This window comes from Indicator indicator, chromosome 25 (genome assembly GCF_027791375.1).
Source record: "Indicator indicator isolate 239-I01 chromosome 25, UM_Iind_1.1, whole genome shotgun sequence".
NCBI lineage: Eukaryota > Metazoa > Chordata > Aves > Piciformes > Indicatoridae > Indicator > Indicator indicator.
The window spans coordinates 405,073-430,424 of NC_072034.1; the positions used below are offsets into that span (position 1 = coordinate 405,073).

At 43.4% G+C, this 25,352-nt stretch overlaps 1 protein-coding gene across 7 annotated transcripts in view; it reads right to left on the reverse strand.

Annotated features, from left to right (window-relative positions):
- DCLK2 (doublecortin like kinase 2) overlaps positions 1-25,352 on the reverse strand; it is a 56,823-nt gene that overhangs the window by 10,436 nt on the left and 21,035 nt on the right. For 2 of the 7 annotated variants that reach the window (XM_054392443.1, XM_054392448.1), the window contains exons 3-10: positions 22,652-22,754; positions 21,790-21,891; positions 16,674-16,768; positions 10,030-10,102; positions 9,001-9,109; positions 5,656-5,713; positions 3,089-3,208; positions 1,059-1,205 (exon numbers count right to left, since the gene is read on the reverse strand). In XM_054392443.1, the coding sequence (XP_054248418.1) occupies positions 1,059-1,205; positions 3,089-3,208; positions 5,656-5,713; positions 9,001-9,109; positions 10,030-10,102; positions 16,674-16,768; positions 21,790-21,891; positions 22,652-22,754 (807 nt within the window). Of the gene's footprint in view, positions 1-1,058; positions 1,206-3,088; positions 3,209-5,655; positions 5,714-9,000; positions 9,110-10,029; positions 10,103-10,219; positions 10,237-13,997; positions 14,001-16,673; positions 16,769-20,416; positions 20,468-21,789; positions 21,892-22,651; positions 22,755-25,352 lie in introns of all 7 variants that reach the window. The other 5 variants (XM_054392444.1, XM_054392445.1, XM_054392447.1 and 2 more) reach the window with 5 other exon arrangements.

Consider the following 25,352-nt stretch of genomic DNA (forward strand, 5'->3'; position numbering starts at 1 on the left):
GAATCAATCACTAATGAGAGCTCAAAATTTCTTTGGACTGGCTGTGTTTAAAGATGCACTGAGAATAAGTGAAACTTCCACCTTCATTTTCTTGTGTCATGTTGCTGTGCCACCCCTCCCTCCTTTTGCTAAGCAATCTAATTTATTTCAGGGCTTATTTACATTGCTGAACTTTGTTAGTGGAATTAGTTGGGGAAGATTGGACTATTAATTGGGAAATATTTTCAGCTTATAGCCCTATCCTCGTAACAGGTCAAAATCCAGTCTGGTATAAGCCATGACTCCTGCTTCTCATGGAACCTCATTACATGGGATTGACAAACACCAGAGAAGGCTTTAGGAAGTGCCTACCAAGCGCTGATGGAAGCTACTGGCACTCCTGATGAATGCTTCAGGCAGAGGAGATGACAGCCCTATTAGTTCAGTGCAAGACATGCCATATCCCCCACCCCATTTCCCCACCCTCTTCCCCTCTTTTCTAACCTCTGTCTACAGGCTAGATCACACTCTTGCCTACACAGACTTTTGTGAACTCTTCTAAGCAGACTTCATGGCAACTCTCATCATCATAGTCATTTTTATGTTCCTGCTGAGAACAAAAGTGTGGTCCCCTAGGACAAAATAAATATATGTACAGCTCTAATTCATGGCTAGAACACAGTAAATCATCAAAAAGATGTTCCTGCTGTGACAGTGAAAGAAAAAGAAACCAGTAATTGCTTGAGCTCATGATCATTCAAAGAGATGGCACTCAGCCCACCTCTTCTCCCACTTGCAAATGATAAATAATTCATGGCCATGGCTTTAAAATTCATTGTTCTCTGAGACAAAATGGCAGCCACTCAAAATGAAAATAGAGAGAGGTCTAAGGAGAGGTTTGAAACAGGTCTTACTTGGGTTATGGTGATTGCAATCTCACGGCAGAAGATTATCTCATACATACCTGTTCTAAATTAAATTTCTGCTGTTCTCTGCTCAGCTCCTTGATATTTACATACAAGCATCTGCATTAATGAGAACAAAGCAAGACAAAATAGTACAAAATAAATAGGACCTACCAGGAGGTTTTCTGGCTTGATGTCTCTGTGCACAATGTTGAGGCCATGGAGGTACTTGAGAGCACTGGCAAGGTTGTAGACCATTGCACTCCCGTCTCGCTCGGTGTATTTTGTGGAGGAAGTGATAGCATCGAACAGGTCTCCTCCCTACAATGATGCAAAGATGACAGATCATGACAGGAACACCATTAGGCTGATACTTCCAGGTGTTTCAGAGATGCAGAGATGTGGTGCTGAGGGACATGGCTCAGCACCAGCCTTGGCAGAGGTAGAGAAGGGCTGGACTGGATGAGCCTAAAGGGCTTTTCTGACCAAACCCATTCTGTGAGCCTGTGATTAGAAAGCCACATGCAGTCTTCCTGTACAAGAGGCATGCTCAAATGCCTGCTACACAGGAAAGAAAAGAAATCCCTCTTGTTCCTGAGATACTAGCCTGGAATTTGGGTCAGCTACATTAAATCATAGAATTGTAGACTCATAGAATGGTCTGGGTTGGAAGGGGCCTCTGAAGGCCATCCAGTCCAATCCCTCTGCAGTAAGCAGGGACAGCTTCAACTACATCATGGCTGTCCAGATTCTCAACTGTATTCCAAGCTTCTGCTGTCTGAGTGTGGGCAAACCACAGCTCTTCTCTGTCTTGATTTCATTCTATTGATCTTCATACTGTTGATCACTGATTTATATTACCTGCAGGCACAGGCATAGCTTCCCTTCTCTTTATCTTATCAATTGAATTCCTTTACCCAGCAAAAACCAGCCCTGGTTTGGAGAAGCCTGAGTATAAATAGCCCAATAATAAAAAGCCTCATGTAGCAAATGTTTCAGGCAGTGTAATGCACTGCAAATTGTACTGTCTCTAGCAGAAATACCACAGAAACATAGCTGAAGAGGACCAAGAGCATAGGCATGATCTTTCCCAACCCAGAGGGTTCCATGATACACCAGAGTGCAGAAGCTGCAGGGGACTTCTGAAGGGGCCAGCTGTGCAGCCTCTGGTTTTGGATGCCCTGCTCCTCGTGGGATACATAACACGATGTCAGCCACTTACTGATGCAGCAATTTCCAGTCACAGCAACAAATTTTATGTGGGTTACCCTGGATACATCTGTAGGAGTGATCTGTCTGAGCTGTGGGTGGCATTCCAAGCATTTCAGTGCATGGGGAAGAGAAGCAGCAATTCAGGGAATAGTGGTGGTGTATTGAATAAAAGAAAACAAAAAAACCTGTCTTAAACAACAACAATAAAAAGCCTCTAGTATATAAAAATACCTTCTAAAAAGGAAGAGAAATGTGTAGGGCTACAGAAATTAGAAATTCAGCAACTACAGACTTGGAGGTTTCCCAGGCTAGTAACTATTCTTGAGGGGAGTCTGAAATCTAACAGTGCTTTGGACAGAAGTAAGAAGTGGTGGTGCTGATCTGTGTGGTGTGGAGCTGACACTCGAGCCAGGCTGATGGGTGCAGTGTTGCTGTCTGTGTGCAGAACACAGAGGAGGGTGCACAACAAAAAACTGCCACAACTTGTGACAGCAAAAGGAAGGGTTTTGTTTTCTCTTGTATGAAAGCAGCATCTGTTTTGTGAACTGGAACTCAGGTTAGTGAATGTCTGATGTAAGCAAAACAAGTGGGGTTTGCTGAGTTCCCCTGAGTTTAAACTGATTGTTGCATTGCCTGCCAAGCTAAGGTCAAAGAGAGCTTTTCTTTAAGACAAAGCATTAAAGGAAGGTATCAGTGGAATCGGTGCAGGTGTCCTGTCAGTAACTGCACATTGCTGTTAACCCTGCATGTTGAAAACAGGACCTACAAACCACTGCCCACCTCTCTAGACTCTGCTCCTTGCAGAACGGCCTCCAATCTGTGCACACAGCCTACTGGCAACAGGACAGACATCAGTTCTGTTCCTAGAGCTGACTGACAAGAGTACTTGCATGAGGAAAAATGCCATCTGCCACTGAATCCTTACCTGGCTGCTGTCTCCCCAGAGCTGACTGTTCCTCACCCACTTCTCATGAGTAAGTCTGGAGCCTTACCTTGACCAGCTCCATCACCAGATAGAGTTCAGCTGGGGTGTCCATCTCCTCTATCAGCATAATGATGTTTGGGTGCTTCACCTGGCGCAGTATAGACACTTCATTTTCAATCAGGTGCTCCTGTTCAGAGGAGAGGAGGGAGGTTCATCTGAACAGGCATTACATTGCCAATTTGCTTTTCCTTTGATGGCTGGATAGCCTTTTTGCTGTTTGATTTATAGAGCAGAGGATTATTGTCAGAGGCTGGATTTTTAACTTGTATTTTAGCCCAAGTGTACTTCATCCCTGACTAAATTTAATGTAAAATACCACGTTTCACACAACATAACCAAGGGGATGTGTCTGGAAAAAGACCCCAGCACTTGCCAGCAGTTCAGGAAGTGCAGATTACCTTCTTACATGGGTATTAGGAGGTGAAATTAAGTTCAGAACCTCCTGACCCCGAGCTGGGTCTTTGTAACCTGTCATGGTCTTGATCCTCCACAGCCTTCACCTGTCATTTAGCACAGGTTACTCAGGGACAGATTATTTAGGATTTATTTTTAGGGGCTTTATTTTCTTAAAACATTGTGGATGACATAGAGGAAAAACACTGTGGCTGCCTTGGTTGTGGCTGTCACTTCATTTTCTATGTATGTTCAGGTTTACCAGCCACAAAAATAGCTCAGTTGAGTCGTCATGGCTCCAACAGCTTAGCAGCACACAGACTGAGTTTAATTTCCCCTTCCCTAGCCTTCTGAGGAAGTAGAAATTAGCTCCAGAATGTTTTGTTTTCTAGAACTTGTTGGTATTTGGTGAACACTGGGAAGCAGATCAAACAACATGCCCCTCTCGTGTGGAGAGTGATTTGCATTTCCCTTTAGAAAGAGTGCACTACAGCTACTGCATGAAGGTTCACTGCAAAATGAGCAGCAACACTTCCACAGCACAGTGCTCTCCTCAGCTTGGGCATGGAATGTGTCACTGGCCTTGGGAGTGAGCAATCTTAATGCACTGATTAGCAGCATGCACCTCATGCACCTGTGAGCAGAGCAGTAGGTGATCCCCTGTGCACAGGCAGTGCCTGGAGCCCTTACACTACTGCCCCTTCTACCTGCAGGCTTAGTTAGGGCTGCATTGTGCCTTTGCCAAAAAAAAACAAACCACATGCCATTTGTGCATCTCATGTCGTGAGAGTGTGCTTTGAACAGTCACACCTTTGGAATTCAGTTTGAGAGAGCATCAAATGTCATTCTGAACAAACATATGTCTGCTCCAAGCACAGTGCTCTGGAGGAAAAAACACAACAACAATAAACAAACATGAAGCGGTTTTGTTAAACATGATGCTGAATCTCATCACCAGACCACAGTGAACAGCCACAGCACACTAAGCTTTATGGATGGAAGCCTGTAAAGTCAACACCAGCAGTAAAAGTCCAAGCAAAAACTAGAATGTGATGTTTCTACCTAAAGAACAGAACAAATTAGTTCATTTGATTTAACAACCATTCATTTCCACTAAAACACATCAGCTTTACCTGTACTCCCTTTGCCTCACTTGACTGCATTGCTAAGACCTCTAAATAAGGCTCAGGCATAAATAAGGTTGAAGATAAGCAATAATAATAATTCTTTCTAAAAGGGCTCCAAAGTGCTGTTGAGCTACTCTTTGAATACCTGTCCTTAAACTGCTAGCATGTACACTTATTTTCAACCACCCTACTGGTTTTTCCTATATTGTGTCATGTGAAAAACTAAATAAAATTCTCAACCTTATTCTGACATTCTCCCAGGTACTGCAGTATAGATTTCAGTTACATTAGTATGATTTATTGACAGAGAAATTATTGTCTAATTAACATTTAAGCCACTTGTGGAAAATACCTTTGTTAGGAGCTGAGGGACCTGGGGGTGTTTAGCCTAGAGAAGAGGAGGCTCAGGGGAGACCTCATTGCTCTCTACAACTCCCTGAAAGGAGGCTGAAGCAAGGTGAGGGTTGGTCTCTTCTCCTTAGTAACAAGTGACAGGATGAGAGGAAATGTCCTCAAGTCGCACCAGGGGAGGTTTAGGTTGGATATTAGAAGACTTCTTCCCTGAAAGGGTTGTCAAAGACTGGCACAGGCTGCCTGGGAAGGTGGCTGCATCCCTATCCCTGGAGATATTTGAAAGAGGCAGGGATGTGGTGCTGAGGGCCATGGTTTGGCATCAGCCTTGGTAAAGTTAGAGAATGGTTGGACTGTATGACCTGAAAGGTCTTTTCCAACCAAAAGAATTCTCTGATTCTCTATAGCTGCAGATTTTCTCTCTCACACTTTACAGATCCAAATCTTTCTAATACATTTTGGACACATATTAGCATTTTCTTTGTTAGTCCAATAAAATAGATGATAATTTGTTTAGTTTGCACTCTATTATCTAGCAGACTACCACTCAGCACTTGCATGATTTGCTTCTTGGCTACATTATCATCTTGTTAAACAGTCTGAAAATAGTCAGAAACCCAAACAGCAGCCCCCCACTTGTGACTAACGAGCAGCTGCTAGTGCAGCTTCTGCTCTCTTAGACATGCAAATCTTTGTACACTACCTTTCCACAGCATTTATTCTTGTCTATGATCTTCAGTGCAAACTCCTTTCCTGTGGACCTAGCAGGAAAAATAGCAGAACCATTAATTAGAAACTGGTCTAATTGTGGCATTACATCCCCTGTACCAGAATGCCTTGACCCATGGAGGCTGCTGGCAGAAAACATGCAGATCCAGCTCAGTTTGGGGGTTTGTTTTCCCAGCAGCCTGTGTGCCTGCTGTTTCCCTGACTACCACAACCTGGCTCCCTTGGGGTGTTAATGCCAGGCTCCAGCTGCAGTTTGTTCTTCTGTGATCTGGCACAACATGCTCTCACTTCTCCATTGCAAATTGCAAAATTACCTGTGTTCAACTGGTAAGCTTTACAGACAAAACCATCCATGCTTATGTGTGAGTGAGCAGAAGGAAGATTGTTATCCTACTGGGAAAATTCAATAGGATTCAGCAGAGATCAAAACCTCCAGAGTTCATTACAGACAAGTCTAAAATTCCAGCGTTTATTAGCCACTAATTTTGACCTTATTTATTAGGCACTGATTTTGACCTTTTCTATTTGGTTCTTTTCTTTTTTGAAGTATTCTATGCAATTCTATAGTAATCTACAGTCCCATGACATTTAAGAGGGTGGTTATATACAAGTAAAAAGGACTACTGTTGTCAGTAAATACTCTCAAAGAAAGGAGCTCTTGTTTGCCTTTTTCCCTTTAAGCAATAAAAAATCTTCTCAATTTCTCCAGAAGGGGAGATAACTAGAGGAAAAAAAGCAACACAACTGAATTATCTCTTTTTCTCCCTATACTAACCAGACCTTACTAAGCTTTAAGATCCTGCTGCTACTTCTTTGTGTTGTGCCAGTACCTCCAGACTCCAGTGTGCATCAGAACAACACCAGCACGCATGGTGAAAAGCCAGTGGAGGCTGTTCCAGAAGCAAGTGTGAGGCATGCTTCTGAACTTCCAGGCTCATTTTCATTCTCCTTTTGGCATTAGACAGAACCAGTCAAAATGAGTGCCTTACAAACACCCAACCAAACAAAAAAGGATCTGAGTGGATGTCTGACATTCAATGTATCCGTTATCAAAAAAACCTGCAGTTGAGAATCTCTGCTCTGAAAGTGCAGCTGTATCTGCAAGGTTGTCACAGTTACAGCCTGATCTTCTCTTCAGATGGAAGTGTTATCTAAATGGTATCTGTGAAGTGCCATCCCCTTACGTGGTAGACCTGATGCAAAATCCACCCTGAATAAAGAATCCTCCTTTAGGTCTTATGCTCAATTAAGTGCATTATCTGAAAGCCTGCAAACAACTGATCAGCAAAACCTACTCAGTAAACCTGTAGCAGTGAGGGTGTGCAGAAAGAGGAGCATAGTCCACAAGGGCAATTCATCGAGCACCTTCAAAGCCCTCTTGCAAATGGCCTTTGCTATAGTACCTAGGAACAAACCCCTGGGTACCACCCACGTAATTTGTGTGCTAACACCACTGTCTGTCATGCACCAGCATCGTCTGACAGGGTTCTGCTGTTCTTCTGTCTGGCTGTCAGTGTCCATCTGTTGACTCACACATAGGCATCCTTTACAACAGAGACTATTTGAATCTTTCTGTAGAACAGCTGCTGTAACAGGATGCTGGCCCCCCAGCTAAGCCTTCTTAGCACAACACTAGTAGACATGAAGTGTAATAATTAAGAAGAATTAAAAGACAAGCACTTATAGTTGGCATTTCTACTCTCATTGGTATAACCTTGTAGGGACCTACAAGAAAGCTGGAGGCAGGGGGCACACTGTTTGCAAGGGCAATAGGACAGGGGCAGTGGTTTGAAACTAGAGCAGGGGAGATTTAGGCTGGACATTAGGAAGAAGTTCTTTACTGTGAGGGTGGTGGAACACTGGAACTGGTTGTCCAGGGAAGTGGTGGAGGCCCCATCCTGGGAAACTCTCAAGGTCAGGCTTGACAGGGCTCTGAGACCTTAGTGATTCTATGAGCAACCTGATCTAGTTGGGGATGTCCTTGCTCACTGCAGGGGGGTTGGACAGAATGCCCTTTAGAGGTCCCTTCCAACCCAACATATTCTGTAGCCCCATTAGCACCTCTTGTTGTATATTTATTTTATATAAGCCTCATGTAATAATGCTTCACTCTACAAAGATCAGATCACACACAAACCTAGATTTCTAAATTTAATTTTGCTTTTTATTTTCAAAATAATTTGAAGGTTTCCTTTCTAGTCCAGTCCCCTCATTCCAAAATGATGTTTTGAAACCCAAGTGACTAAGCAGTCCTTGTCCCATTTTCAGTGCCACTTCAGTGATTTCCAAAATGCACAGCCAATATTCCTGAAAATGATAAACTCTCTTACAGTTTTGACTTGTTGCCTTTCATGAATGCTGATCACTCTGTAGATAACCAAGGAAGTGTGGCCAGTTTCAGGATGCATGGGAAAACACTGGGAAGCATCACTCATTTGGTGCCTGCACCAAAATGTTGGGGTTTTGAACCATGGAAAAGCCTTTGAAGAAGAGGCTGTGCTGAGACCTGGTGGGATCCACCTGTCCCAATGGGGAAAGTGCATCTCAGGGTGTGAGTTTGTGGGGCTGATTGAGATAGCTTTTAACTGAAAGATTAAAGACAGAACTCTCAGAATGATGAAGATGGCAGAAGGTGGCTCTAAAAAACAGAGAAAGTCACAGTCCAATCATCTGTGGGGTTTGCTCTAGCAACAGAGTGTGACACACAGCACAGGTCTCTAGAGGTATCCTGTCTAGTCCATGGGAATCAGGCACGAGAATATTTCAAGATCTGGAATACCAAAGGGTTAGTTAGAAAAGTCTCTAGCTACTCCTGCACTACCTCACAGAAGAGGCAAGCACAGGGGAGTGAGCAGCACAGGCTGCCAGCCACCAACTGCATGCCTTGGAGAATCCTTTGCCCACAGTAGGCTGAAAGCTGTGAAAAATCCTTGAAGCAGCAGGCAGTAGGGATACTCTAAGCAGCAGAACTGCTGAGGCAGAAGGCAGGTCTCTCAAAGGCTGTTTTGATGCCACATACAATTCCCTGCTATCCACAACAGTCTGTTGTGTGAGGAGATTTCTTGAACATCTGTGGGGTTTCCCTGGGAGCCTTAAACAGAAGGTAATAGCTCTTTTAGTTTGGGGATAAAAAGCCATGTTCCTTGGCTGCTCTCCTCTTCCTCAGAGGAAGCTCTGTGTGTTTTGCTGTGCCTAGTTCTCCTCTAGCACACCTTTGCTACTGCTCTTTGCTTTCCTCTCACCACACTGTGAACTGAGGCTAACACACAGGGCTTTAGCCAGTACCATAAGCAGCAGCACTGAACAGTTTTTTGCTCACCTTTCTACGCACTCCTTAACGACAGCAAAATTGCCATCCCCAATCACCTTCCCCACTTTGTACTTCTCCAGGATGGTAGATGACCCTGAGCACTTGTTTCCATTCACACCTGCAGAGAAAAGCAAGGTCAGTAACAAGCTGAAGTGTCAGCAGGATGTGATCTGTCCCCAGTGGGTTCCACAGGTACAGATAGCAGTCGCAAATGGAAGGCAAAGCTTCGAAGGAAGCTGTTTTCTTCACAGCTTATTCCCTGGGTTTGTCTCAGAGGAAGCAGGAACAAGATAGGACTCATCAGAGTTGTCTGACCTTCCAACACATGTCAGCTATCACTGTGTTTCTGTGTGGAATACTCTTACAGCAATGAATGCAGTTAGAGGTCCTTGGTCTAGGTGTTACCTGAGCTCAGGTTACTGCTTCTGAAGTGTCTTTGCACACTCAAAGCACAAATGCAAGGAAATTCATCTACAGCCACAAGTTCTGCCTCCTGAATTCCTTCAAGTTCCCTTAGCTGCTGCAGAAGCATCCAAAGTGCTAATAAGTTTCAGAGCTGCTTATTTCAGTATTTGTAAATAAAATAATAAAAAAATACTTTAAAATGAAATTTTAAAGTCATTTTAACACCCCTCACACACACAGACACACATTGCTTTAAACAGATAAGGAATGAAATGTTGTGTTCAGCTAAGGCCAGCTGATGGACTAACGGTTCTACCTGAGGCACAATGTGGTGTTTTCAGGGAAGCTTCACCCTTCTAAGTGATACGCTGCAGGTTGTGTTCAGAATCACTGAACTTCCTAACAGTGACTACTGAGAGCAGGGCTCAGTAATGTGCCACCACTTGACAAGACACAGGAACAGAATGTCCCAGCTTTACTGCCTTGATGTGAAAATGTGATCATTTTCCTGTCGAGGAGGTATCAAACAAGATATCTCACAACAAAAAAATCACTCTGAGCCATCAGAACCCATCTCAAAGTGCCAGATCAAATGTCAGCTGCCACAGAACTGTGGCAGGGACTGTGTCCTACCTTCGGGGCTCTGGCAGCGGAGGGGTTCAGGTGCACCGTTCACGTTGGAGGAAGAGCCACTGTGCGGAGGGATCTGTGGCAACACAACAAAGTTCTGTTTCTGATGGTAAAGGAATCATGAAAGCCAGCCCTAAACCCCAGCAAGGTTAACAAAAACCATCCCAGAAATACCTATATGGAGTCAGTTTACTTTTGTGCTGTCAAGGGCTTGTAGTGATGGGATGAGAGGACATGGATTGAAGCTTGAGGAGGGTAAATTTAGACTGGAGATTAGGAAATAATTCTTTACAGTGAGGGTGGTGAGACACTGGAACAGGTTACCCTGAGAAGTTGTGGATGCCCCCTCCCTGGAGGTGTTCAAGGCCAGGCTGGATGGGGCCATGAGCAACCTGGGCAGGGGGTTGAAACTGAATGTTCTTTAAGGTCCCTTCCAACCCAAGCCATTCTGTGATTCCATGATCTCAGGTTAGATGGCTGATAGGTATCCAGTCAGAGATCCAGACTTAGCAGCAGTGGCAATGCACAGCCCCCAAATATCTGAATTATTGTGAAGGATGGAGGCTGAGGAAAACTACTTTTGCTGCACTAACAACTTCATTGGAACCCGATCTGAATCTTCTGCTTCATAATGCTACTAATTCTATTACTCTACACTTAAAGCCATCTTGTCATACTGCCCAGGGACATATACAGCAATCAATTTTCATTTTAAGAAGGGAGGGAGGCACAGGAATGAGTACCATACATACCAAAATATACTGGGTGTGCCCTGGGCACCACTGGTTTAGAACAGTTAAGAATAGGGATGCTCTGTGACATCAAACTAGATCTTAGACCATTCCCTGCCCTCTACACAGCGTTTCATGCTGTTCTGTGCAGCTCAGAATCTTGTTTTCTCCATGGGCTATTATAGCAGTTCTCACTGCTCACCACATGAAGGATTAAAATGCTTCTCTGCCTTAAGCTCAGTGTCTGTTGCAATGGCTCCACATGACACCAGAAATGCAAATGCAGCCTTTTCCCTTTTAGCTGACATTGTCTGGTTACTCTGCTGAATATTTTAAATCATTAGCACTATTGTCAATGAAAGAACTGAACTGACAGATACGGATATTGTCTAAAGAATCATGAAATGCTAATGAATGCTTAAGTTTCCAGTGGCAGCTGAGCTGCCAAATCAGCTAAAGGTACAGTAGCTAGGAGCTGTACAACTTCATTTTGCAGAGCCTCTAAATCAATGATCTTTCCTAGAATTTGGCATAGAAGCAGCATTAAACAGAAGCCGTGCAGCTACTGTTCTGCTCCTTGCTAATATCTTAAACCCAGGCTGTGATAATGCTGCTGTCTTTCTGAGCTCTCTGTTTACTTAGCAAGGCACAAGGACATTTGGGCTAGATGGCATTTGTGAGTCAGTCTCTTCAGCAGTCAGTCAGTCACTGCCTTCAGGCACGAAGTGAGAGAACAGAAGAGATCACTGCAAAGCATTTGTCATCAGCCACAAATATTAGTAACCTATTTTGGGTTTTCAGTGAGTGACAATACCTGGGAATATCTAGTCTGTGTTCCCAACAGCCTGCATCCTTCGAACCAAGGAATCAAGGTCACAGCGTGGCTGGGCACATTCCTTCTTACCTCTCTACTTACAAGAGGGAAACAGCAAGAGGAGTAAAACCTAAAAGGATAATAAATAAACCTAATGCTGCTGTGGTGCTAGGTCAGAATCTGCACGGGCAGGTTTAACCTTAGCTCTGCCTCTAGTCTGCCCCCTGGCTCTAAGTGTGAGGTTGAACTCACTCTGCAGCAGAGACTGCCTTTAGTTTGGGTGCTGTTGGTCTGTTCCTGAGCAGCAAAATCAGTCTAGCCTGTCCCTACTGTGTCAGAGCACAGTAGAAGTAAGCTCTTAAGATGCCTGCAAAGTGCAGGCTAGTGAATATGGATGGCATCAACAGTTACACCATAGATTAGGTTCTGCAACAATTCCTCCTGCTGCCCTTGAGTCCTCACAGCACCACTGCTCCCTTCCAACACTGTTCCACTTACACATGATAAATTCAGAGTGCATAGGTCTTAAATCCACCCTCTTGCAAGTCCAAGGAGGCAGATTCTTTTAGTAATTTAGAGCAACAGGGATACCAGGGGACTGAAGGGTTCTCCAGCACTTGAGCAAACAGTTCTATGATTCTATGATCCTAATTGCATGGATATTGATGTGGAACTGCTGCCAGCAGCACTTGTATAAAACTGGAGACATTGAACATCAATGCAGATAGGCTCTAACCCTTCAAATCACTTAGGCACGTTTAACTAAGTGCATTAACATCCCCATTGAAGTAAGAAGGACTACTCAAGAGCTTAAAGTTAATCAAGTACCTAAGTTATTTGTTTGATCAGGTTTTAATGCCCTTTCACTTTGGTTATTTGGTCAATCAGCTGAAACAATAATATTGAGACAAATTTCGACACAATGCACAAGATATAACTGGGATGCTAGGAAAGGCATTGGTTGTAAAGCTTCTTTATGGGTACAATCTCCTGCTCTTTTGAAAAATATGACAAGGCTTTGTGGTACTCAAATTTCATGAGGGGACAGATAACCACATCCAAGGAAGCATAAGGCATTTATGACACCACTTCCCCCAAGCCCATATTTAATGCAGTCTCTGAATGCTTTTCATGGTACAAAGTGTGGGTAGTGACAGATGGACTGGAAGAGATAAAAGTCAAAGCACCCCTAACACATGGCACACCCAAGTATCTGTAATGCACTTAGAGAAAATGTTTACACCTTTCCATCTGCACAGCAAAAGGAGTCCTCAGTCACTTGTCCTGTGCTACCTATTACCATTCTTCTTAACTCATTCACTAGTTTTCATCTCTATGGCACAGGTAATAGAAAACAAAAAAGCTCAGCACATTTGCTTGGAAAAGGATATTGTACAGAGTAGTCCCTGCTCATCCTTGTTACCTTTTGCATCTAAATCTTTACTTTGAAACATAGCCTCTGCAAAGTGAAATGCTTAGTTACAGGCTCAAATTGTTACCTTGAATGAAAATACAGAGCAGCATTCAGTTGGGTGCATGTTATACACATTTATCACAGGAATAAAGGCATTTGTTATCTGGGGCTGTGGGAAAATCCTGGAGTCTTCACTTTTGTTAAGCAACAGCACACATTCCTTCCTTCAGTCTAATCTCAGGCTCCAGTACAAGTCATTCTGCAAGACCAGGATGCTGGACAGCCAAGTGGCTCACTGTGTGTACTGAACAATTATAACAGCACAAGGGCACTCTGCTGGGAAGAGATAAGGAGGACAGAAGGAAAGCCTTTCTCTCTCAAGAAAAACTGTTCCAGAGGAGCATTCCCTGCAAGGAGCATTCCCTGCAAGGAGCTTTCTGGGCCCGAGTGTACCACTTCTGCTTATAAAGTATTGGGAAACAGTAGGAATCCAGGGAGGGGTTGAGACTTCACTTGAAAGGAAAAAAGCATTTGCAGAATGTGATGTAAGACTCAGTGTCTGAGACTGAGAACAAACTGCTGTTGCAATCAGTATTTTTACAGGTGTAATGCCTTGATGACTAGCATTATCACTAGCTCTGTAGAATCTCCTTGGACATAAGAGATCTTTAAGATCATCAAGTCCAACCATTAACCCAGCACTACCAAGTCACCACTAAACCATATCCCTGTTCCAGGACTTGACAACCCTTGCAGGGAAGAAATTTTTCCTAATTCCAAGCCAAACCTCCACTGGTGAAACTTGAGGTCTTTTCTCTTGTCCTATTGCTTGTTACTTGGGAGAAGAGACCAACCCCACCTCACTGCAGCCTCCTTCAAGGGACTTGTAGAGAGCAATGAAGTCTCCTCTCAGCCTCCTCTTCTCCACACCAAGCACCCCCAGCTCCCTCAGCTGCTCCTCCCCAGCCCTGTTCTCCAGACCCTTCCCCAGCTTTGTTGCCCTTCTTTGGACCTGCTCCAGCACCTCAATGTCCTTCCTGTAGTGAGGGATCAAAAATCCAGCCCAGTATGTGATTTTGTTCTAGCTATCCAAACAACACAGTTTTAAAAATACAGTTCATGTGCAGCTGCTCTTCGTAGGAAATAGAAACATCAGCCCTGATTTGTTCCATTTTCCTGCTGCTCCAAGCTCATCTAAAACCATTATTAAGTGTTGCTGTTTCCTAGTCTACAAAAGTAAACACAGAGGATTTCTACACAACAAGGCAGCCAAAATACTGCATTTGCAAAGCCAGAAAAGTCAGAAATAACACTTTATGCTTTCCCTGTCTGCCACAGTATTTATATCTGCATTTTCATTTAGCACCTTCTTTATAGGAGCGTTGTCTGCTCAGCAATGCACTCATAGCAACAAGCGATTTTTTAGTAACAGGGAAAAGCGGGAATCTCAAATCCATCCCACTGGCCCCTGCTTTCCCCCTGTTTCCCTCATGAGACCAGCTGAGACCAGGCCTATGAAAGTCATGAGTCTAAGTTTGCATCAAACCCCTGGCTATGACCAGTCCTTACTACTAGAACCAGCTTCAAGGACAACAAAGCTGGGGAAGAGTCTGGAGAGCAGGGCTGGGGAGGAGCAGCTGAGGGACCTGGGGGTGTTCAGTCTGAATAAGAGGAGGCTCATGGGAGACCTCATTTCTCCTTACAGCTCCCTGAAAGGAGACCAGGGTGAGGTGGGGGTTGGTCTCTTCTCCCTAGTATCAGGTGATGGAATGAGAGGAAATGGCCTGAAATTGTGCCAGGGGAAGTTTAGGTTGGAGATTAAGAAAAATTTCTTCACTGCAAGAGTGGTCAGGCACTGGAGCAGGCTGCCCAGGGAGGTGGTGGAGTCACCATGTGGCCATGGCACTTTGGGATGTGGTTTAAGGGCTGTGGTGGTGTTAGGTTGATGGGTGGACTGGATGATGTTAGAGGGCTTTTCCAACCCAATTCTGTGATGCCCTGAGAAACAAGAGTCACTGCACAGTGCATTTGAGACTTGTGGAATTTATCCTGAGATCAACCAGATAGCTTTGCCTGCCTTTAGTCTCAGGAGCAAACCTGGGATCCTGCTACTGAACAGATGCATCCTAATGGGATAAAGCAGGAGGTACTCCCAACGTCAGTACTACGTCAGGTCTGAGACGATTCATTTCGGTTTTGCTACTTCCTTTGGTTGCATAGGGATGAGTTATTTGACATGAGAACACATTAGTATCCAGAATCAATTACCTTCCCAAATGAAAGCACCACAGTCTGCTTCAGTGAAACTGACAGGGAAGGGAAAAGAGGACATGTCCACTTTGCTGAAAATTGCTTGTTACTACCAGAATTATCTCCATCTTACCAGAGCTTTAATCAGCTAAAAGCAGAGAGGGCAGTGCTGGGGAAAAAAAGAACCAAGTTATCCAATTTCTAAACTTGTAATTTCATTAAAGACAGACAAAAAAGCATTTGTTAAAATCAGTGCAGAGCAGTTGAGAGCCTCAGCTCCAATGATTTTGGTGTCCTCTGCTGTGCCTTCTCTTAGCAGAGCTGTCCAGACAGATTTTAAGCCACGCAGGTCTAATCTTCAATGTCGAGAGTATTACTGCTCATGAAAATGTTTTATAGGAGAAAGGTCAATCAATGTTGCTTTGGTCAAAGAGAAGCTATGGGATGGTCCAGCTCAACAACATAAAGGCAGAGATCAACCCTAAACTGCATAATTTATCCAAACATCTCCAGAAAGCAGTACCATGCTCCTTGCAGAACAGACAAAGCCTTGGTAGCAATTAGCATGTCAGCCCCCAGCTCTCAGTGCATTCAAATCAAGTCCTTTAGCCAGCCTCCTAATTGAGGACACAGTTTTCCACAGAATTATGCAGCCTCTTCACAACTGTTGTGTGCCCTGATGGGAGCTATTCCTCAGAATAATCAGTGCCAACTACCCAGTGTCCTTCCAGAAAGGCTGCAATTGCTGATTTCAGAAGCAAATTCTCATTGGAAGAGATGCTGCACTAATGCAGCAGTCAGGTGCTCAACTGCTCTCCAGACTGTTCCTTTTATTTGACAAAGTGAAAGGCACAGAACAGCCTCTAAGAACTGCAAATGCTACCAGTTTCTAAGTGAGAGAGGAAGAGAATTCTCTAGGTGCACCTCAGAGGTAAATCTGCCAGACATCAGGCTGCTCTCAAAGAAACACTTCCAGGAAGGAGATTACTTTAAGGGGGGGAATTGTGTGCCAAGGGTTAGGAGAAGGGATTCCAGATGAAGTCCTGAGCAATGCTACAAGATGATGAGGTATCCAAAAGAGAACACTGTATTTACATAGGCTGAGGGAATAGATATTAAGGGGTTTCTGCAGTCCACAAAGCAATGCAAAATCTGGAGCGGCAAACTGGTGTATGCAAGACACAGTCACCCTCTACCTTTCTTCCCTAAGCTGCCAATGAACAAAAAACCACCCCCCCAAAAAAAACCCACACAACCCCCCACCAAACAAACAAACAAACCAAACTTCCTTCAGTTCTCTTCTCCAGCTCAAAGATGATACTAACAAGGCTACCCTGCAGAATCACAGCAAGGTTTTTGCCTTTCTGTTTCTTCCTTCAGCATTACTGTAACGTTAACATCATTCAATGAACAATGGGAGTTAGGGTCTTGCACTTACCTTGAGTCCACGAAAGCTGCCTGGGCTTGTTGGTGAAGAGCTGGAGGACTTTGTAGATTTTGGGGTGGATAATTGACTGCTTGGGGTTCCATTAACTGGTCAAAGCAATAGAAGCAAACAAGTGGAAAAAAAAAAAAGATGAGTAAGAGTCAATCCCCCTAACCTGCTTTTAAACATAGCATACTTCTCTGACAAGTTATCACTCAAGTCTGCATACTGAGACCAAAACAGGCTCCTTAGCATTTAAGAATAAATTACACACTAGCTTGCCACACAACTGCACCCTCCAAACTCCTGTGGCTGGACATGGGATCAGGCAGACATGCACTGTCTTGTTTGTTTGTTCTGCTTTGATTGGGTTTTTTCCCCAAGAAAAATAAACAAGAAGCTATTTGGATGATGAAGAACTTAAGCTGTAGTTCAAAATATATTGATTTAGGGGGGAAAAAACCCAATGAGGAAAAATTAGTCAGTGATTTCTGAACTTCCAAGAGGTTCAAGTGCCTGTGAGAACACATTTTGCTGACTTCACTGATTTTAAGTCTCGCCTCCCAGAGAAGCTTGAAACATCTGTTACATCTCTGGTGACTGGAATGTAACTTAGGTCAGTCCTTGTGTTTTCCTGAGAGCAGCAGACTGATGAATTCCATGACGCAGAGAGAGTAAGCACACTGTTCATCACACACAAATGTGATGCAGCATTCTATGATATTACATTATTTCCTCTCTAGCTGGACCACATTTGTTGTGGGAGAGGAGAACATCAGGCAGAAACTTTAAAACTAAAAACATTTCATGATGAAGAATTATTTTATTTTTTCAGAAAGAAAAAAACATTCCTAGGGAACAGAAGCTTAGCTTCAACATAAATAAACAGTTGCACCTGCACATATCCAATACAAATTCAGAGCTGTCATAGGTTATACATCACTTTTAGCCAGCACTAGTGGATTTATTTCACAAGTGTCCATTAACCTAGTACCCTCATCTTCTCCAGAGCTGAAGATGCCTTCCAAGCACTGCAACTTCCACAAATCCCTGGTTTTCTCAAAATCTCTTCCTCTCATGTTAAGATACAATTAATTAGCACTTAGCTACAGAGTCTGATAACTTGGATTTGCATTCCCAGATCTGCTACAGGACTAAGAGCTTAGACTCTTGTACTCAAAGTGTATTTCAGGATATTGTCTTGCCTTTACCAAGGGCTGCCTGGAAGAATAACAGGTGAATTATTTAAGTGGTTAGAAGAAGCTCAAAGTATTTAGGAGTGTATGTCCCTCCTGCAGCCTTCTTCCCATCACTGTTCCAGATAATCTCGAAGCCTGGCAGATCAGTGCATCCTTGTTTTACAAAGGATAGGCAAGCCTGACAGTGCAAAGGGTTAGGGAATGCTACCTTACCTCCTCACATACCCACTGAGCTCTAGCCATTGGAAAAAATTAGAGCTGAAGGGTCATGAGCAAAAATTAAATACTTCAGCAGAAGAATTTGATTCCAAATATAAGACATTCTCATCTGTCTCTAGGTCAGTACCATCCTTTCATGCATTAACAGAACTACTAAACCTGTGAAACTGGCTGGCTAGCAACCTTCTTCCCTCTCATAACCATCTCAGGAAGCCCATCCCAGCCTACACTGGCAATACTGCAGCTCTTTGCTAATGCCTTAGATATGCTTGGTGGGCAGGGGGGTTGTGACCAGATGATGCCCAAAGTCCCTTCTCTGACTCCAGAACAAACATTATGTTCTGCTGAAGATCCTATTCACTGTCTGCAGCTACAGCTTGTGAAGATCTTCTGATGCTCCACTGCATCCGAGTTGGTGCACAACTGCAACAACAGCAATAGCTGGAACTGGCCCTGTGCAGGTGGCAAAACTTTGCATCTATAGGAAGTCAGCCAGCAGCTTCTGCTGCTTTATCTAAAGTTAGCTTCCCAGTGGCTGGTGTGGACTGTGTTGATAGCACAGGGATGATTTCTTCCTGCTGAGCAGAGCTGACACAGGGTCAAGGCCTTTTCTGATCCCCACCAGCAAACAGGCTGAGGGTGCACAAGAGGCTAGGAGGGGACAGAGCTGGGACAGCTGACCCCAGCTGGTCAAAGGGATATTCCAGAGCACAGGACATCATGCTGAGCAGATAAAACTAGGGAGAAGGTTGGTGGGGAGGCTGCTCCTCAGAGACTGGCAGGGCATCAGTTAGGCGGTGGTGAGGAATTGTTTTCACTTGCACCACTTGTCTTTCTGGAGTTTTATTTCTCTGTGCTGCTTCTTTTCATTACAATTTCCTACATTTAAATTATTAAACTGCTCTTATCTAAGCCCATGAGTTTGCTCACTTTCACCTTTCCAACTCTCTTCCCTCATCCCCCTGGAGGGGCAGGGTGAGTGAGTGACTGGGTTTGACTTAGTTGCCAGCTGAGGTTAAACCCCAGCACTGCTATTCCAGACAGCGATACCTTTTTTTCCCTTTATCCACAAGCAATCTGTACTCATTTTGGGCACAAATGTGTCTACTGCTAGTGATTTGCTGAGTATTTCATATACATTCAAACTTACCTTTCTTATCTATTTTCTAAGTTCTTTTGATGTTTCTTTTAATGTACTTAAGAGCCTGAATATACAGAAAATAAATCCCTCTCTCTTGTTCTTCAAGTGGTACATATTAGGCTACAATTCTTTAGCATATTAGAAAGTTGAAAACTGAGAAACCTCTGAATACTTTACAAGGGCAATGAAGATGGTGAAGGGTCTGGAGAACAGGGCTGGTGAGGAGCAGATGAGGGAACTGGAAGTGTTTAGTCTGGAGGAGAAGAGGCTGAGGGGAGACCTCACTGCTCTCTACAAGTCCCTGGAAGGAGGCTAGAGTGAGGTGGGGTTGGTCTTTTCTCCCTAATATCAAGTTACAGAATATGAAGAAATGGCTTGAGTTGTGCCAGGGGAGGGTTAGGTTGAAAACTAGAAAAATTTTTTTTGCTGCAGGTGTGGTCAGGGATTGGAACAGGCTGCCCAGGGAGGTGGTGGAGTCCCCATCCCTGGAGGTGTTCAAGAAACCTGTGGGCATAGCACTTTGGTTTAATGACCATGGTGGTGTTGGGTTGCTGGTTGGACTGGCTGATCTTAGAGGGCTTTTCCAACCCACAAAATTCTATGATTGTACAATTGTTAACTTCTACTATGGTTCATAGCCTCAACTTATTAGCTAATCAAACTGCATATGACTTGGTTTAGAGATACTTTTCCTTTAAACTGAAGGTTTCATGGTGTTATAGAACCTTAGGCTGAAACAACACAAGAGAAGAAAGGAAGGTAACAAACTCTAAATACAAACGAAAAACTACGACGTGTTTTTGTGCTGAGTTTTCCCACTACTTTTACCCCTGACTTTTTGAGCTTTTTTGTCTTTTTTTCCATCAAATTATGCTTCAGAATGCACATGGACAAATGGCACAAATTACTAATAAGAATATATTGCCCCTCAGAATGCTCCTCTACTTGTAGTCAGATCACACCTTCACAGCTGTAACTATGACACCATTAGCAAACAGCTATAGAGCATCAGTTCCATTATTTCACTCAAGCTTTCTACTTCAACAAAGCACCCATGCTCATTAGCCCTCTGGTTCACTGACTGCAAAACAGGTGTTTCAAGCTTGAAAATATTCGCAAACACAGCAATAGGACACAGATAAATGGCGAGGGAGGAGACAGACTAGTGATATACAGCCATAATAATAATGGCTCACCTGGGGATTTTGCTGAAGAATGAGCACTGGAGTAGTGGCCACCCCTCTTTACTGTACTCATATATTTGACACAAGGGAAAAAGACATTAAGGAAAGAAGTTATTAAACAGCTCTGAACACACAGGAAAGGAAGAAGGGTAAATAAAAATAAGTAAAGACTATGTGAGAAAAAAAAAAAGGCAAGTAAATGGGTAAATACCAGACATGTTGGATTATTGTCTCAAATTAACTCAACCTCCTTAGGAAGTCCAAGTGAAAAACAAGTAAGGAAATGGCAGCACTGATTTCTAACTCTTTTGCATAGAATTCACTGTTGGTCTCCCTGGAGCTTCTAGAGGACTGCAGGAAATGCAGGTTAGTTGTGAACATCTTCCTGCATTGCTCTTTGTTCTTACTGCTGTCCTTCTTTAAAGCTTTCAGTTCAACGTTTGACCTTTACAAACAGATGATAAATATTCCACTTGGAACGAACCCACAGACAGAAAATTACTTTAACTAGCATCAATAAAGCAAAGCAAATACTGATATGGAAATGAGAATATGGAAGAACTTGCAGCTTGCAGTGTAACAGACATGAGCTTGCACGTGTAGCTACATTCAGAACAGAGTACTGGGTATTTACACAACCAATAGTTTGATTTCAGGGCTACTTCTCTAGGTCTGAGGGAAAAAAAGAAATTAATTTTCATTGTCTTTTGAAATTAAATGATAAATAAATAAATAAATGACCCCCCCAAATTTTTTCCTTCTATTTAAGCCTCTATGGTTGGAACATATGGTGTGCAGCCAAACTGCTGGCAAAAGCACAACTTGAACCTGGCTTTGAAATTACAGGAAGCCCAAGGAGAATAGAAAGAGTTGTTCTCTGTTAATGAGCAATAACATTCTAGACTACTTCTTAAACTTAGTTGAAACAGCAAAATTCTGTATTTCTGATCCATATTCAGCTTATAAGGAGAAAGCCTTCCAAAGACTCACGTCTAGATCACTGACCAGGAATTTAACCATGTAACCAGCCTGTAGTTACCAGTCTTCAGGAAAGTCAAGTGCCATGCTGAAAACGTATCCCAAGCGTACAACTAGCACAAATTATTCCCATTTGCATGACCCGAAACTTTTGGTGCCAGTTAAGGAAAAAATAGAAACCACCTTTCTTCTTAGGATTCAAAAATAAATGCAAAATTCCTTAGAAATTAGTATGAAATCTATTAGATAAACTGGAAAAGCAAACCAAGCCCCAAGCCCACACCATTTATTTCCCTCAGGAAACAAAGCCTGATGCTATATTTCAGAGCCAACAGCTGTCCTACCCTGTTAAACACATCTGAACTTTCATCTGGTTTACACATTCAGCTCTTTCCTAGCAGTAGTACCTGAGGCAGGTGATTTACTCCGACGTGAAGGGCCTGGACTTTTGGCTCCAGTATGCCTCATGCCAGCTGACCGGGAATAAGAGGACTTCATAACCCGGCATTCTGCAAAGCAAGCAGAGAGAGTCTAGACACCAGCTCAGTGTGCAGGCTTCTCCCAGTGCAGCTCTTGCTGTTCAACAGCCAGGAAATGAACATCACTATTTGCTAAACGTGAATGCCCCACTGGATGAAACAAATGTGTGTTTCAAGCTACACTATTGTGCAGCTACACTGCACAAATATATCTGAGCTAGTCAAACACTGCATGTAACATTCTGGACGTAATATTTCTTCAGCTCTTGCAGCTGGTTTATCACCATCATTCAAGTTTGTACCCATGCACTGCTGAAAGAGTAAAGAAGCCAGCTGATGCCAAGGTTATGCTGACAATTCAGTACATCCTGCACACTGTAGTGGCAGCTTTGTACAGGGCAGCTGTGCAGCAGGCACATTTTTACCTTCCTTTGCAAGAAACTAATGTAGTGTTCAGTTTTTAAAGAGGTGAAAAATGCCTCTTGTTTCCAAAAGGCTGAGACAATAGATGTATGCAGTAAATATAGGACAGCCTAAATGGGAAAGGAATCAATTGACACACATGCACTGACATTTGGGAAACAATTCCTATTGTTTCACAGCCACTACAAATCACTCCCAAAGGAATCCAGAGGATGGTTTGAAAAGAACTTCTAACGCATAAGAAAATTAGTATCTTCCCATGTGTAATTTTGATATATCACACAGGCCTTGAAAGGAGGGGAGAGGTGGGGGCAGGAGTCCTCAATGAAGTGGCCTGTTTTAGGGGGTTAAAGATGTGCTGTCTTACCACTGTGATCCAACACAAAGTCATCTTGAGCGTACCGGAACTTCTCAGGTCCGCATGCAATGAAGACATCATCATCTCCAAAGAAGTCCTGCAAGCATGTCACCTTGGCAGCAAAAGACACAAAGCACAATCAACAAATGCAGGACTTTCAAATACTGAACCTTCCATTAGTCAGCAACACTTAATGTGTTCTCCTTTCAACAGCAACACCAAAGGCCTCAGCTTTCAGGTACTTCACCTCTGCCAGTGGTGTAGGAAAGCTCAGGGTCAGGAATGTTCCATGTGTGACTGCCTCTCACCTCCAAACCACCTCCCCTCACATTCCACACCTGTGCTTTTGCCTGTACGCAAACATGCACCTCTGACCTGGAGGTGTTCGAGGCCAGGCTGGACAGGACCTGAAGCTGCCTGGTCTAGTGGAAGGTGTCCCTGCCTATGGTGAGGCAGGGGAGGAGTTGGAATTGGATGATCTTTAAGATCCCTTCCAACCCAAACTATTCAGTGATTCTATGCACACTGATGACTGAGAAGACCAGCTATAAACACTACTCACACATCAAAGCTTCCTGTACTCTTACATTAATTACTTATGGGAAAAACTATTGAGTTAAAATGACTGCAGCTAAAACTGTACTATTCTTTTTTTATGCTGAGGCATTTAATTTACATGTGTTAACGAGCTGTAAAAAATAATGAATGTACTCTGTTCCAAATTGAAGAAAAAAAGGAAAACAGTTTCTGTCATTCCCCTTGCAGCTCTCTCTGTTGTTAATTCCCTCACTGATGATGTTACAATCGATTTCAAGAAAGTTGGGGATATCATAAAGGAAGAGGTTTCAGACATTCTTTAAAAATACAAACTCAAAGACCTTGACAAAACATCACTCCTCAAATTCTGTCAAGCTTGTGAAAGAGCAGGTACCTGCTTCAGGAACAATTAAAGCCAAAAATGCTCCAACATGAAATCCCACCAAATGCAAGCAAAATCCTTTGTAAGAAAAAGAGAAGGGTTTGTAGGTAGCAAGCTGTTTTTTAAAGTAAAGAGATTCTTTTTAACAATGACATCCAAATGAGCACTGGGAATAAAAGCTATGTGGAAGCTAAGAGTTAGAACAATTTGGTAAAATCCTGTCATTAAAGAGGTAAACCAAAAACCTGCTTTTAGGGAAACTCGCTTTCTTCCTTCCCTGTTACCCATCAACCTCATCTGCATCTCTTACCCACTGTGAAAATAGTAAACATTGGCAGAACCACAGGAAGGGGTCTTTGCTGCCTGCAGTAGTCTGAGAAACACTCAGAATATCAATGACCCTCAGCTCTCTGCTGGAGCATCCACCCAGGGCACTGCCAGCAGTGCAGTCAGTTGTCATGGCAGCTAACCCAGCAACAGCAGCCTGTGCCTTTACAGCAGCATCCTCACTTCAGTGCCACATGCATTTGTGTCACTGTGTGGCACAGGCACCACCAAGATCCCTTTACGATTCTTTTATTGTTGCAGTGACAATATGCTCTCAGCTACAAACGCCATTTTCAGCTGTACTTGAAACCATTACTTCTAATGAAGCCAAGAGGCAGTGGTGACCAGATGTAAAGGATGTAGACATTTCAGAGCAGTTTGGCTAGTATGGGATTTATTCTCTCTACTCCCTGCTAATAAGAGGACTCATCATTGCCACAGATTGCAGGAATCCAGCAACCACCCCAAATCCAGCACTCCAGGAAAAGCTGTGCTGCACATGGGCAGAGATGTTCTCTGAGGCACAGGTTCACACCCAAAGCCCCCAGGATATTTGTTCTCCAAGGAGAGGAAAGGTTTTTTTTAAAAAGTGAAAAAAATGGAGACTGACAGCATGGAGGTTTGCTAAGTACCTGAAAAATGACTAAAGAATTCAATTCTTTAATGCTACAGGTTTGAGAAGAGAGCTGTGTGACGGTATCTTAGCATCCTCCGGCTGGGAGCTCACTGAACGGATTCCAGCTCTATAAATACACTGCACTCTGCACATGGGGAAGGGCTCTAGAGACAAATAGTTTATGCTCCAGCTAGAAAAGCTGCTGGAACTCCAGTAAGCAGCAACAGCACCGTCCTGGTTAAGTCTGAAAAGCCACCACACCCTGTGTCTGGGGAAAGCTGCTCTGGATGACAAATCCTTTGCATCAGCTAAAAATGAACTGAAACATCAGAACTGGGGAAGGTATGCAGCAGTATCTGCATTTGTTTAAACAAAGGAAGAAATATTTCCATATACTGACTGGAAGAAAACAGGATATGGTGTAAATATTTTGGAAAAGGAAGGACAGGACACAGGAGGCAAAAGGAAAACTGGAAAAAGTGTCATGCACAGCAACAGCTGGAGTTTGGTTCCATGCTCTCAGCTCAGCAGTGGTGGCAGGCATTTGAAGCTGAAATTCTTAAAGAAACACAGTGGGATTTTTTTCCACAAATGGCTACCAAAAAATGCAAACCATTTGGTTTATGTCAGCATGTCAAATCTACATAGAACCTCCCTGCTACTGCCTGTAAGAGGTCTCTGTATTTCTAGGCGAAATGCCCTCTATAACTGGGACCAGATTACAGCTATGCTGGCCTGATGGTTCTGCCCTTGGCTGCTTGCATCAACCTTTATTTATGAGTAAGCAAAAGCCAAATATTTGTCTGGACTGCCAGTCAGGTTACTTTTGTAATCATCATTTCTGTTTC